This window comes from Saimiri boliviensis, chromosome 5, assembly GCF_048565385.1.
Source record: "Saimiri boliviensis isolate mSaiBol1 chromosome 5, mSaiBol1.pri, whole genome shotgun sequence".
Lineage (NCBI taxonomy): Eukaryota > Metazoa > Chordata > Mammalia > Primates > Cebidae > Saimiri > Saimiri boliviensis.
Genome location: NC_133453.1, coordinates 133654994 through 133669144, shown reverse-complemented (window position 1 = coordinate 133669144; position 14151 = coordinate 133654994). Strand labels below are relative to the sequence as shown.

At 40.2% G+C, this 14151-nt stretch overlaps 1 protein-coding gene across 5 annotated transcripts in view; it reads right to left on the bottom strand.

The window, feature by feature from the left end:
* FANCI (FA complementation group I) overlaps nt 1-14151 on the bottom strand; it is a 96016-nt gene that overhangs the window by 21005 nt on the left and 60860 nt on the right. For all 5 annotated transcript variants that reach the window (XM_074399999.1, XM_010349805.2, XM_074400001.1 and 2 more), the window contains exons 15-22: nt 11784-11914; nt 11255-11325; nt 9850-9964; nt 7621-7743; nt 3508-3576; nt 1997-2098; nt 848-1036; nt 649-770 (exon numbers count right to left, since the gene is read on the bottom strand). In XM_074399999.1, the coding sequence (XP_074256100.1) occupies nt 649-770; nt 848-1036; nt 1997-2098; nt 3508-3576; nt 7621-7743; nt 9850-9964; nt 11255-11325; nt 11784-11914 (922 nt within the window). The remainder of the gene's footprint in view (nt 1-648; nt 771-847; nt 1037-1996; nt 2099-3507; nt 3577-7620; nt 7744-9849; nt 9965-11254; nt 11326-11783; nt 11915-14151) is intronic.

Below are 14151 nucleotides of genomic sequence, written 5' to 3'. Positions count from 1 at the left end.
ATGGAACTTCATTAATATAATACTCCTAGGTCACACCAATCTATTTTGAGACAGGCCTCACTCTGTCGCCCAGACTGGAGTGCAGTGTTGTGACCTCAGCTCACCACAACCTCTGCCTCCCAGGCTTGAGCGATTCTCCTGCCTCAGTCTCCCAAGTAGCTGGAATTACAGGTCCCCGCCACTACCACTCAGCTAATTTTTATATTATTAGTAAAGAGAGAGTTCACCATGTTGGCCAGCCTGGTCTTGAATTCCTGACCTCAAGTGATCCCACCTTGGCATCCCAAAGTGCTGGGATTACAGGCGTGAGCCACTGTGCCTGACCTCCCCTCCCTTATTTATACCAGTCCCTGCAGAGTATGAAAGTCCAATACTACCACCAATCAAAATTTTCATGTTATCATGAGGAGTTCTTGAATTCAGGGTCTGGGAAATTCTGAGGAGGTGAAAGCCTGCTGGAGGCTTTCATTTCCTAGGCCTGGTAAGCATGCACTTGAGTGCTCTCTAGTGGAATGAACACAGTTGAGTCTTAGACTAGGTGTTCATTTAAGAGAGAGTGTCATAGTCTGTGGTCTGTTTACTGCTAGAGTGAAAATATATAAATATAAAGGAGAATTCATCAAATTACGAGTTATAGCAATACCTTACCTAAAATTACCTATGGAGAAATTGTATTCAATTAAAACCTCACAAACTCCCATCACAAGAAAGGCACAGATATTATTTTTTATGCCAATACTGGTGCTCTGAGAAAAATCTGCTGATTTATCCTAAAAGACACAAGATAAAAATTAATAAGCTACTAAAGAACCTCATCATTCAATACAGCTGAGGACTTAGCAATTACCAGTTCAAAGTCTTCTAGCTCACTCTTAATCATTCTATTAGTAATGGACTCCAATATATCATCTAGGTCTTGGTAGAACGCCTCTTCCTCCTCCTCCTCCTCCTCCTCCTCCTCCTTTCTCTGCTGTAAGGGTATCACTGTATTCTTATACCAGGCCAAACAATGCTGAATACAACACAGTAGATAATCCTGTAGGAGAAAGAAAGTAAATTAAATACTCGTGATAACAAGGGATAACCCATAAGGTATTCATAACCAGCAAGTAATTCCCATCTATAAGGCTAAAGAAAAGAACTCATTAGCATTACAAATTAAATCCATCTAAATTAACAAAACTGGGCAAATAAACTGAATAGCAGCATGCTTTTCTGATGCTTCCCCCCAAAACTGGCCTAAGTGGCTGACACCTCAAAATGCAACATTACATGTGCTGTCTCTGGTCTGAAACAAATAACCCTGGAGCTAGGTGGTGAAGTTAAATCTTCTCTAGTTTTCATTTGAGTCCCAGAGACTATTCTAAAAATAGAGGTTTATGTGGAGGGAATCTTTAGGAGACCAACACAGTATCTTAGATCTAGGCTGAGGACATTTCATGTCATAGAAGGCACAAAAATGAAGGCAAGATATGGCAACTGAAAGACTTCCTCCTCTTTCTCTGCCAAGAGTTGTAAGTTGCTTGGGGTGAGTTTCCATTTTTCTCCTCTTCCGTGTTCTTCTGAGGCTAGATAAGAACAGAAACTCAACCAGGCCTAGCTCCTCTGAAGGTTCGACAGTGCCAATCCTGGTTCAGCCTAAATCATACACTTCCTCTGGACTAATGAGGCAGGTTCCTAGGTTCATCTGTTCGTAGGTAACATCATCATCACTCTCCCCACTCTAAAGTATATTTAGTGAATGTAATCAAAGATTCATAAATGAGATAAGATACTCTCTGGGGGAAGCCTTGATTTAGTAAAGGGCTAACATGGAGATAACTTACCAATAGATCCAAAATTATAATGGTTCCGAAATGATAAGCAAGGAAGACTTAAAAGTACACATTCATTGGGAGAACCAGCAATAGTTTCACAGCGAAAGGTATCTTTTTGCAGAGATCAACCTTATCTTTAATGGTAAAAATAATGGTTGAAGGAAGAATAAAAGTCTCACCAGTGGTTCCTGTAGCGAGATCTTATCTCCTTGGGCCAGAATACAAGCTTCTAATTTCAGAGGAGGCAACAGATCAGGTTTTGGCTCATAGAACTGTTTTAACTGTTTATAGTCAGAAAAAAAAAGATACCCTGGTTCATAAATGCTTTTTACTTTTTTAACTTGTCAGGTGAAAGGTATCTTTAATGTCTAATGTCTTCTAAGACACATTTCCCAACTGTTCAAAGGACAATGCAGCCAAGTTTTGATTGCTTTGGCTCACCCATGTCCTTTGCTCTTGCTTTGGATATCGTACCGATTAGAATCATCTTCCCTATTCCAATTCCTTCTGTTCCTAAACTTGTACATGCACTCAACATTTTCAGTTAACTTGGAGGTTAAAAATACAGGATCCAGAGTCTCAGACTGGCTGAGTCCAAGATTCTAGTACACTACTTATTACTGGTTTTTATAAAGGTCTCTGTACCTTGGTTCCTCATCTTAAAACTGAGGATATTATTAATATTCATTATATAAGGATTAAACATGACAATACATGTAAAGTACTTCAAACAGTATTTGGCATGTAAGAGAGCTGAAAAAATATTAGTTATTATTTTTCTCCTTTTAACTTTTGGAGTCTGCAGAATTTTACTAGTCTGCATATTAACCTGAGTCAGAAAGCACTATTCTATGCCTTTAAACATGATTTTCTGTTTTTGTTAAATGTGTGAATGTAGATGTGTTGATTACAGTTTGAAAGATACAATATAACAGAATATAAATTTAAAATAGGATCAGGCCCAAGGCCAAATGAAGCACTTTTGATTGACAGTATGGGACCTTCCAGTAATGTTCACACATCTGAGACCTTAATTTCAAATGAAACGTCTAACTATCACAAAGCAATGGCAGTGATAGAGAGAGAACAAACAGAATGAAAAACTAGGGGTCTAGGGGTGCCTAGAGGAGTCCTCCTGATAGACTCTGTATGAATTCTTCTCATCTTGATGGTCCTTTGAAATATTTCATAATTTAAACCTCCTGGTAGAGTCTCTATATAAATTCTTCTAATCTGGATGGTCCTTTGAAATATTTCATAATTTAAAAATACTTTTCGTTAACTGAAAAGTACAGAAAGGAACCTAAAAGACATCCATGTATCTGTTACCTAGATTTAAGAAATAACATTTTGCTATATTTGTTTCGGATTTCTTTTTCTTTCAGAAATATAATGGATCTAGGTGCTGATAGTCAGTCCCTATATAAACGGTTCTTCAAAACGTCCTTCTGACTTAGGATACAGACTGTTGATTCACAGAGATAACTGCTAGATGATGGTATTTTGGCATACAGGTGAGTGGTAACCAAGATGAGACAACCCAGAACAGCATCACAAACCCCCAGCATGTTCACAAAGTACCAGTGTATTAGTTGGAAATTATTTTGTATCTTGAAAGGTCTAAAAAATACCAATTGTCTCTCAATCCTTCATTATCTGTTTTCCCTGTATCCATAAAAATGTATTTTACCTGTGAGAGCAGAGTTTGCATTATTGAATTAGCCAGCTGAGAGTTCCTTCGAAGAACATCATAAAACCCCTAAGACGAATCAAAGAGAAGAAATAAGCACTTTAACAGAGATACTAATGATCTGGACAATCACAACTCTAAAATAACACTTTATCCTACTCTCAGTTCTTTCCTGCTAAGACTATATCTGATGGTCCTAAATGCCCTAATATAAATGACCGTATTTTTTTCCCACCCAAAATTTCATAATCTTAGTTAAGAACTGCTCAGATTAAAATCCTGGGGAGGCCAGGTGCAGAGGCTCACACGTGTAATCCCAGCACTTTGGGTGGCCGAGGCAGGCAGATCCTTTGAGGCTAAGAGTTGGATACCAGGCTGGCCAACACAGCAAAACTCTGTCTCTACTAAAAACATAAAAATTAGGCAGGAGTGGTGGCAAATCCCCATAATCCCAGCTATTCAGGAGGCTAAGGCATGAAGGCTGTGGTGAACTCCAGCCTGGGCAACAGAGCAAAACTCTGTCTCCAAAAAAATTCAATAATCCTGGGGAGAACTTTCTTTCTGGAACCTGGAAAAGAGGTTATACAGTTCATCTATGAGTAAAAGCAAATGAGACTTGATAAAAAAAATTTGTTTAAAGAAAAGATACAGGACCAGCATGGTGGCTCACGTCTGTAATTCCAGCATTTTGGGAGGCCAAGGTGAAAGGATCACCTGAGGTCAGGAGTTTGAGACCAACCAGGCCAACACAGCGAAATCCTGTCTCAACTAAAAATACAAAATTAGCTGGGCGTGGTGGCGCATGCCCGTAATCATAGCTACTGGGGAGACTGAGGCAGGAGAATCGCTTGAACCGGGGAGGTAGAGGTTGCCGTGAGCTGAGATTGCACCACTGGACTCCAGCCTGGGCAACAGAGCGAGACTCCATCTCAAAAAAAGAGAAAAGTGTGAGCCGGGCGCAGTGGCTCACGCCTGTAATCCCAGCACTTTGGGAGGCCGAGGCGGGTGGATCACAAGGTCAAGAGATCGAGACCATCCTGGTCAACATGGTGAAACCCCGTCTCTACTAAAAATACAAAAAATTAGCTGGGCATGGTGGCGTGTGCCTGTAATCCTAGCTGCTCAGGAGGACGAGGCAGGAGAATTGCCTGATCCCAGGAGGCGGAGGTTGCAGTGAGCCAAGATCGCACCATTGCACTCCGGCCTGGGTAATGAGGGAAATTCCGTCTCAAAAAAAAAAAAAAAAAAAAAAAAGAGAAAAGTGCAAAGTGAAGCAACAACTGCTGATGGAGAGGCTGAGGCAAATTATCCAGAAGATACAGCTACCATAATTGATGGAAGTGGCTATATTCAAACAATGAATTTCCAATGTAGATGAAATAGCCTTATTCTGGAAGAAAATTTTATCTGGAACTTTCTTAGCTAGGGAGAAGTCAATGCCTGGCTTCAAAGGACAGGCCAACTGTCTTGTTAGGGGTTAATGTAGCTGGTAAGTTTAAATTGAAGTCAATGCTCATTTACTATTCCAAAAATCCTAGTGCTCTTTAGAATTATGCTACATTTACTCTGCCTGCGCTCTGTAAATGGAACAGCAAAGCCTGCATGACACCACATTTGTTTATAGCACGTTTACCAAGTATTTTAAGTCCACTGTTGAGACCTACTGCTCAGAAAAAGAAAAAGATTATTCTCAAAATATTACTGCTCCTTGACAGTGTACCCAGGCACCTAAGAGCTATGATGGAAATGTACAGAACAGGGGTCCCCAAACTTTTTACACAGGGGGCCAGTTCACTGTCCCTCAGATAGTTGGAGGGCTGGACTATGCAAGGTGTGACACCCTTCACAGCCAGCGCTGCTGCCTCCACTATCCCAGACAGCAGTATACAGTGTCACAGGCCCAGCACCTCCTCCAGTGCTGTATACAGGGATGGCGGTGATCAGCCTGTGACACTGTGTATACAGTGTCCTGGACATCTGCAGCAGTGGTGGGCCTCTTCTGTGGGAAGCCCACTGCTGCATGTTTCTCCTATTATAAGACACCACCTAAAAATAAGACAGCCCCCATCTTTTGGGGGTAAAATTAATATAAGACAGGGTCTTATAATAGGAGAAACATGGTGTGTAGTAATGTGGGGGGAGACTTTTGGGCAAAGGGAGGTTATAGGGGCCATTATGTTGTTGTACATTTGGGGGAGTATGGGGGCCATTGTACTGTGTAGTAGTGGTTATAGTGCTTTGCCTTTCTTCCTACTTCTGCTGTTATTTCACACTGCTTCTGGTGATGTGGGGCGCTGCAGCCGCAGACCAGATGTGCATCATATGACACGCTTCCGGAGCCGTGACACGTGCATCCCGCATCACCGAAAGTAGTACTGTACATGAGCGATGCCGCGCTTTGTGGCACTGCCACATACAGTACTCCAGGAGCGCATCCTGTGCTCCTTTCACTGACCACCAATGAAAGAGGTGCCCCTTCCTGAAGTGCGGCGGGGGCCAGATAAATGGCCTCAGGGGGCTGCATGTGGCCCGCGGGCCGCAGTTTGGGGACCCCTGGTATAGAAAGATCAATGTTGTTTTCATGCATGCTAATACAATATCCACTAGGTGAGTTATATGCTAATCACAAGTCCATAGTTATACTGTCATAAAAATTAGTGATTTAATCAGACATTCAGTAAACTGTTGAAAACCCAGTCCAAAAAGAAAAAAGAAGTTGCTTTTATAAAAACTAAGTTAGCCCAGGCACACAGTGGCTCACGCCTGTAATCCCAACTCTCTGGCAGGCTGAGGCAGGCAGATCACTTGAGGCTGAGAGTACGAGACCAACCTGGCCAACATGGTGAAATCCCGTCTCCACTAAAAATACAAAAATCAGCTGAACATGGTGGCACACACCTGTAATCCAGGCTACTCAGGAGGCTGAGACGCAGGAGAATTGCTTGAACCCGGGAGATGGAGGACAGAGGTTGCAGTGAGCTGAGATTGTGCCACTGCACTCCAGCCTGGGCAACAGAGTGAGACTCTGTCTCAAAAAAAAAAAAAAACTAAGTTACGCGGTGGCTCACGCCTGTAATCCCAGCACTTTGGGAGGCCGAGGTGGGCGGATCACAAGGTCAAGAGATCGAGACCATCCTGGTCAACATGGTGAAACCCCGTCTCTACTAAAAATACAAAAAAATTAGCTGGGCATGGTGGCGCGCGCCTGTAATCCCAGCTACTCGGGAGGCTGAGGCAGGAGAATTGCCTGAACCCAGGAGGTGGAGGTTGAGGTGAGCCGAGATCACACCATTGCACTCCAGCCTGGGTAACAAGAGCGAAACTCCGTCTCAAAAAAAAAAAAAAAAAAACTAAGTTAAATGTTTGGAAAGTCAGTCTCTAAAACCAATTTCTGATAAATGAGGAGTAAGACAATTATAAAAAGTTAGAGAAAAAAACTGAAGCTATCTAAAAGATTTTTATACTACACTGTACCTGAAGTAGCTTAAAGTTTTTATACCACTTTCGGTAAACATAAATTTAAAACTATAGGCAATAAATTAAGGGTTTGCATGATACACAGGAAGTAAACCTCTACTCAATAACAAAGCAAAATAAAGGACTTGTGGCAAATTAATACATTTAAATATTTCAAATTAAAATAAAGTGTTTAAGGTTTATCAACTATGTTTTACGATTCCTCACCTTAAAAACCTTAAAAAAACTTTTTTAGAGACAAGGTCTCACTCTGTCGCCTGGGTTGGGGTGCAGTGGTGTGATCACAGCTCACTGCAGCCTGAAACTCCTGGGCTCCTCCTGCTTCAGGCTCCTAAGTAGCTGGGACCACAGGCACATGCCACCACACTCAGCTAATGTTCTTTATTTTCTTATTTTTTTGTAAAGACAGAGTCTTGCTTGATCCTCCTACCCTGGCCTCACAAGGTGTTGGGATTACAGCCGTGAGCCACTGTGCCCTGCTTTAAACTTTTTTGACTAAACATCACTAGCTACTAGTGCTGACTACATCAAATAAGAGCATATCTACTGTGCTTTTATAATCAGGAAAAAATGTACTAAAATAAAGTGAATTATTAGTTGAGGGTTTGCTACATTCCTTCCATTCTACTGACTTACCTCATAAAGCATGAGTCGAACATCAGCTTGCTGGCTTAAGCATCTCCTCAAACTATCCATGATCTCGAGGCAAAAAGTTTCATTGGCGACAGAATTGTAATGGCCATGAACATCCACATGAACCTGAAAGGAAGACAGGCCAACTCATGTCTATCTTATGAAAGCAGTTTCCAACAGGAGCTAAGTAAGCCTAATTTCTTGATCAAAAAAACTTACACTTAGCTTTCTTCACATGCCAAACCCCAGGATAAGACAGGCAGTATAATGATTACCATGCAGAAGTGTCACTCTTATTCTGGTTTGGAATAAGAGAATTTCTAAGCATTTTAACAAAATTAACTGTTCCCCATTCCTTAAGGTTTCCTTGACAATATCAATTGCTTAGGAAGGCACACTGCCTATTTCAAGCCATTAGAATCTAGTAGTAATAATATACGTAATTTTATTTAAATGGTCTCAGACTTCTTCAAGAGCTAGAAGATTCTTGCTCTTCCACAAATTCTAGAAAGGTTTAGAGGAAGACAGTCTTTTGTTTAGAAATGGACATGACAAAGAATTGCCATCCTTTGTGTGAATTACATAATAAAATCAGCAACTTTAGACCTAATCCTTACACCAGGCATCACATACTGCCTGAGGCCAAATCTTTTTTCTTTTTTTTTTTTTGAGACGGAGTTTTGCTCTTGTTACCCAGGCTGGAGTGCAATGGCGCGGTCTCAGCTCACTGCAACCTCCGCTTCCTGGGTTCAGGCAATTCTCCTGCCTCAGCCTCCTGAGTAGCTGGGATTACAGGCACGTGCCACCATGCCCAGCTAATTTTTTGTATTTTTAGTAGAGACGGGGTTTCACCATGTTGACCAGGATGGTCTCGATCTCTTGACCTCGTGATCCACCTGCCTCAGCCTCCCAAAGTGCTGGGATTACAGCTTTGAGCCACTGCGCCCGGCCACCAAATCCTTTTTCTACCCTTTCTTGGTTAGATAACCTTGGGCAAGTTATTTAACCTGACTCAGTCTCAGTTTCCCTATTCCTGGTTTTGTTTGTTTGTTTGTTTGTTTGTTTGGGGGGGGGCGGAGTTTTGGCTCTTGTTGCCCAGGCTGGAGTGCAATGGCGTGATCTCAGCTCACTGCAACCTCTGCCTCCTGGGTTCAAGCAATTCTCCTGCCTCAGCCTCCTGAGTAGCTGGGACTACAGGCACCCGCCACCATGCCCAGCTAATTTTTGTATTTTTAGTAGAGATGGGGTTTCACTATATTGGCCAGGCTGGTCTTGAACTCCTGATCTTGTGATCCACCCGCCTCAGCCTCCCAAAGTGCTGGGATTACAGGCGTGAACCACCACGCCTGGCCAGTTTCTCTATTCTTAAAATGGGGATAACACACAAATGATTCCTAGTGTTCCTAATATTTAATCTGTGTTATACGTTATAGACAAAAGCTTTATATAGTTATACCAAAACAATAGTGAGGATTCCTAGTGAAACTGTTACATATAAATATGTCTCCTATTTATAAATTTTATAGTACATCAAATTATGAAGACAATTTTATTGCTTCAAAGCCTAGATTACCATATTATGATAAAAAGGTTTGTTTTCTCAGATTACAAGGTGTAATAGATGTATATGTGCAAAGTAAATAAATTAACATAAGCAAATAGGGACAATAATAGCATTAGCCTCAGAGGACAACTGTTAAGATTAAATGAGATAATCAATGTAAAGCACTTTAGCATGGTCTAGCACAGTGCTATCCAAAAGAAATATAATATGAACCACAAATGCAAGCCATATATGTAATTTTATATTTTCTAGTAGCCACATTAAAAAAGTAAAGAGAAAGAGATAAAGTCATTTTAATATTTTCTGTAATCCAACACATACAAAATTCTATCTGTAGGTATAATCCAGATTAAAAATTATTAGATGTTTACACTCTTAAAATCTGGTATGAATTTTGCACACTAGCCAAATTCAGTCAAATGCTCCGTTCAACAGCCATCTTGAGGATAGTGGCCACCAAACTGGATAGCACAGCACAGCATACAGTAGATCTGCCATTGATAAGTGTTAGCCAATATCATCATCATCACCATCATCATCAGCAGACTCTTTAGTTCCAGGATCATTGTTACAACCATAACAGGAATAAAAGGCAACAGCGTGCATTTATTTCATTAATGCACATGAATGAAATGCACACAGTGTGAGTTAACATAAACACTCCTTACCTGACTGACACTAAGAGACTGACTGCACTGGGAGGATGATAGGCTGCCTAAAACTTTAAAGTTCTTCAGGAGCAGCAAAAACCCAGCAACTGCAGATTTTCGGGCATCAAGCTGGCTAGCTCAGAAACAGAGAAGTTAACAAACAGTACTATTTCACAAGAATACGCTCTCCATCACAAAAATCCAGCAGTTCCATACAGAGAAGGAATATGTACAAACAATGAAGCATAGAGCAAAACAAAGTGAATTTATATACTCACAATAAGGTATCAGCTCTTCAAAGGAATTTACAGTACAGAACCTGAACTGACTTTTTTCATTACTTAACTCATGATACTCTACTTCCTTCTATCCTGCTCTCAAGTCTATGTGAGGAGTAAGAGTAAGAGTGCTGAGAGACTGTAAAATTGGTTGGTTACTCAAATGTAAGGAATTGCTGATTTTGCCTGTTTGGAGGAGTGCTTCCCTTCACATGCTCTTTTATCACAGAAGAATGTAGTACTCGATGTCATGTAAACTCTCCTTCCAGAAAATGTCACACTCATCTCACTGAGGCTCAACGATTAATTCATGTTAAAGATGTGACAACATAATGTCTCAGTCTGTTAGCCATGCCTTTGGGTGAGGAGTAACAAAACTGTTAATTCTAAAACAAACATAATAGCAGATGGCTTAGTTGTTCCTCTCATCACCCATGAATATATTATAATATGGCCAGTGTGACATTAGTTGGGCATCTGATCCTCAAAGTACCAAATGCTTTTCACATATTACCATCTTATATTTTGAGGAGACAGTATTATCATCTCTAGCTGACGTACTAAGAAATAAAGGAAGAGATGTCAGGAGCTAACAGGCTACAAATAAAACTCAATGCTCTCAACAATTAATTTTATCTACTGGCCTCTAGATCACACTTCAGATGTTCACTAAAAGGAGATTCTTAAGCATACTCTTCTTGACTAAGGTGCTTTCCCCTTTAGAACTGCTGCAAGGTCAGGTTTCAGAGTATTTGGCACTAGAACATTATCCTGAAGATTATTCTAGTGTAGTACAGCAGAGTATATGACATCATAAGTTCTGATGTTAGACCTGACTTTGAATCCTCGCTCTACCACCAATTACTGTTTTACCTTTGGAAAGTCACTCATCTTCCCTAAGCCTAAATTTCCTTATCTGTAAAATGGAAACCGCAGTACTTCTTACTTCATAGGGTTGTTCTAAAGACCAAATGAAAAAAGCACACAGAGCACTCAGCACGAAGTCTTATTTGATGAAACTGCTCTGCGGGGTTAGGAATCTGCATGACCACTGGGAACAGGAGGTACTAGGAGATGGCAGGGATAACTTTAGCCCCAACATTAGAAGGAGACATCTTCCTATGATATAAAAAGACGCTACATACTTGGCAAACATAGCTTTCCGAAGGACAAGTATCAAGGAATCTCTCATTGACATGCTGACTTTGAGAAGGGGCTGAAAAAGAAACAATCACTGGGTAAAAACAGAACAAGTTTGCTTATTAGCCTGAGCTCATTTCTACCCAGTACAGTTACTATACAGCTTCTATAAGGAAGCGTATTCCTGTTTTATATCCATGTTTTAATGTTTATTACAGTTAACAAGAACAAGAGTATACTTTGAGACAGTAAAATGAAACTGGCTGTGAATGCCTTTGTAAATCTCTTGTACTCAATAATGTTCTAAGAGACTTTGAATTAGTTCATTAACTTGAAAATGAGTTGAGACAATAGTGCTATGGATAGTGAATGGAAAACAGTCTTGCTCAATGCTTTTGCCCTTTTAATACAAATTTTATGTTTCAGACTAAAGGGGAACAGAATTTCTTAGACATATATATTTATACAGAAATGCAACTTCACTACAGTTAAACCTCAGTTTCGGCGAGTTACTTGGGAAATCTGAAGACTTACCTGCACTGCTTTAAGCAGACTTTGTACAGTCTGAAGGGGCAGAAAGGACAAATAGTCAAAAGCTTCTGTGACTTTAGAAGAACAACTCTGAAGAACTAAGGGTGCATACATGACGATATTTGAAAGCAGGTCTGAAAAACAGAATCTACAATCAGTTGCCTCAAATAACTGAAGATATTTGAAATAAAATAAAAATATGGAGAAAGAAATGCAAAGTCTTTTGTTTCCTTTCTCAAGTAAGTCAAGTATACTGCAATACAAATTTCTACTGATTTTGTATATACTTTTTCTCCAATGTAACCAGGATAATTTTAGCTTTTTTCTGTGATAGTTTCAATTTTCATAAAAATTAAACTGCCTAAAAGAAAGGAGGAAACCTATTACATTGCCTAGACATAAGTAGTAGCACACATCTTCGTATGTCTAAGCTAAAATAAATCAATACGTATTTCTGAATGTTTACAACGTGCAAGCATAATATGGTCCTATTAGGAACACAGAAAGTATCAAACATCTTTTTTCAAAAATTTTAATACTTTAGTTGGAAGTAAAAAAAAATTTTTTTTAAGAATTAAAGAGGTCAGCGCCGGGCATGGTGGCTCAGGCCTGTAATCCCAGCACTTTGGGAGGCTGAGGCGGGTGGATCACGAGGTCAAGAGATCGAGACCATCCTGGTCAACATAGTGAAACCCTGTCTCTACTAAAAATACAAAAAATTAGCTGGGCGTGGTGGCGCGTGCCTGTAATCCCAGCTACTCAGGAGGCTGAGGCAGGAGAATTGCCTGAACCCAGGAGGCGGAGGTTGCGGTGAGCCGAGATCGCGCCATTGCACTCCAGCCTGGGTAGCAAGAGCGAAACTCCGTCTCAAAAAAAAAAAAAAAAAAAAGAATTAAAGAGGTCAATCACAGAGTAATATCAAATATCTAAAAATACCAGACGTAGTTTATTGCCAACCAGATAGTAAAGAGAGTTTAAATAGGAGTTCAAAGGAAGAGAAGATCATTATGAGTTGGTATATATTAGAAAAGCAATGAGAAGGAATCTAAACCAGGTTCTACAAGATGGGCAATATTTAAATGCACAAAGAACCAGAAAGGCCTACATATATAAAAGGAAACCATGAGTGAAGGTATAAGAAAGGTAAGTATAAGACACATTAGGAAGACGGCAGGGAAATCAATGATGCTGGGGTAAAGAATCCAGGAAAGTAAATAACTGACTTTAACATTGAAAGGTAGGTTGGTATCAAACTGTCAAAAGACCTTCAGTGTCAGGATAAAGGGATGAGAATTTATTAAAGAACATATTGATGGTTTTCGAGTAATAAAGTGTTATTTTAGGAATACTAACCTGTGGTAATATGCAGGTTAAATTGCTGCAGGGAGAAGAAAAGGCCAGGAAACCAGTTAGAAAGCTGTGGCAGCTGTCTAAATTCAAGGTTGTAAGAATGAGAACTAGACAGTAAATGTGAGGTGCTGGGAAGGAGGGAACAAAAAGACAGAAAAAATAACAGTATAAGGGGAAAAAATGACAGAACTTAGGTACCAAATATGCTTGAGAGAATAAAAGGTAATTCTGGCCTCCAGGACCTGGAGAGTCACGCTTCAAATAACGGAAACAGGAGCAATGGAAAGGAAAATTTGTTTGAAGGGGACTGTATTATATTTGATGTAAAAGAAACACTGGTCACAGGCAGGAAAAGAAGTAAACTCTTAGAGTAATCAAAGAACTTAAGAGTTTCAAGGGAGTTATAAACAATGATGAATGATAGAGAAATTTTAAAAATTGGTGATTAAGGCCAGTAAATTCAGACATTAGGAGTTATGTATTAAAAACAGCAAATTCAGGCCAGGCATGGTGGCTCACGCCTGTAATCCCAGCATTTTGTGCAGCCAACGTGGGCGAATCACCTGAAGTCAAGAGTTCAAGACCAGCCTGGTCAACATGGTGAAAGCCTACCTCTATTAATAATACAAAAATTATCTGGGCATGGTGGCATGTGCCTGTAATCCCAGCTACTCAGGATGCTAAGACATGAGAACTGCCTGAACCCAGGAGGCAGAGGTTACAGTGAGCTGAGATTGTGCCAACGCATACCAGCCTGGGCAACAGAGTGAAACTGTGTTAAAAAAAGAAAACAGACCACCACCAATAACAACAAAAAAAACCCCAGCAAATTCAGAGGTTACTAGAGGGAAACGCTATGCAATCCGAATGTCAAGGCTAAAGAGACTAGAAAGTCAACAAGTGGCAGCAGGACAGCACTCATTTGAGAGGTATTAAGAAAAAGAATGTTGAAGCAAAATGAAAGTTTTACTTATTGGTTAAATGTTGCTTTCCTTACTAACAACTACAGCCTTCTTGACAA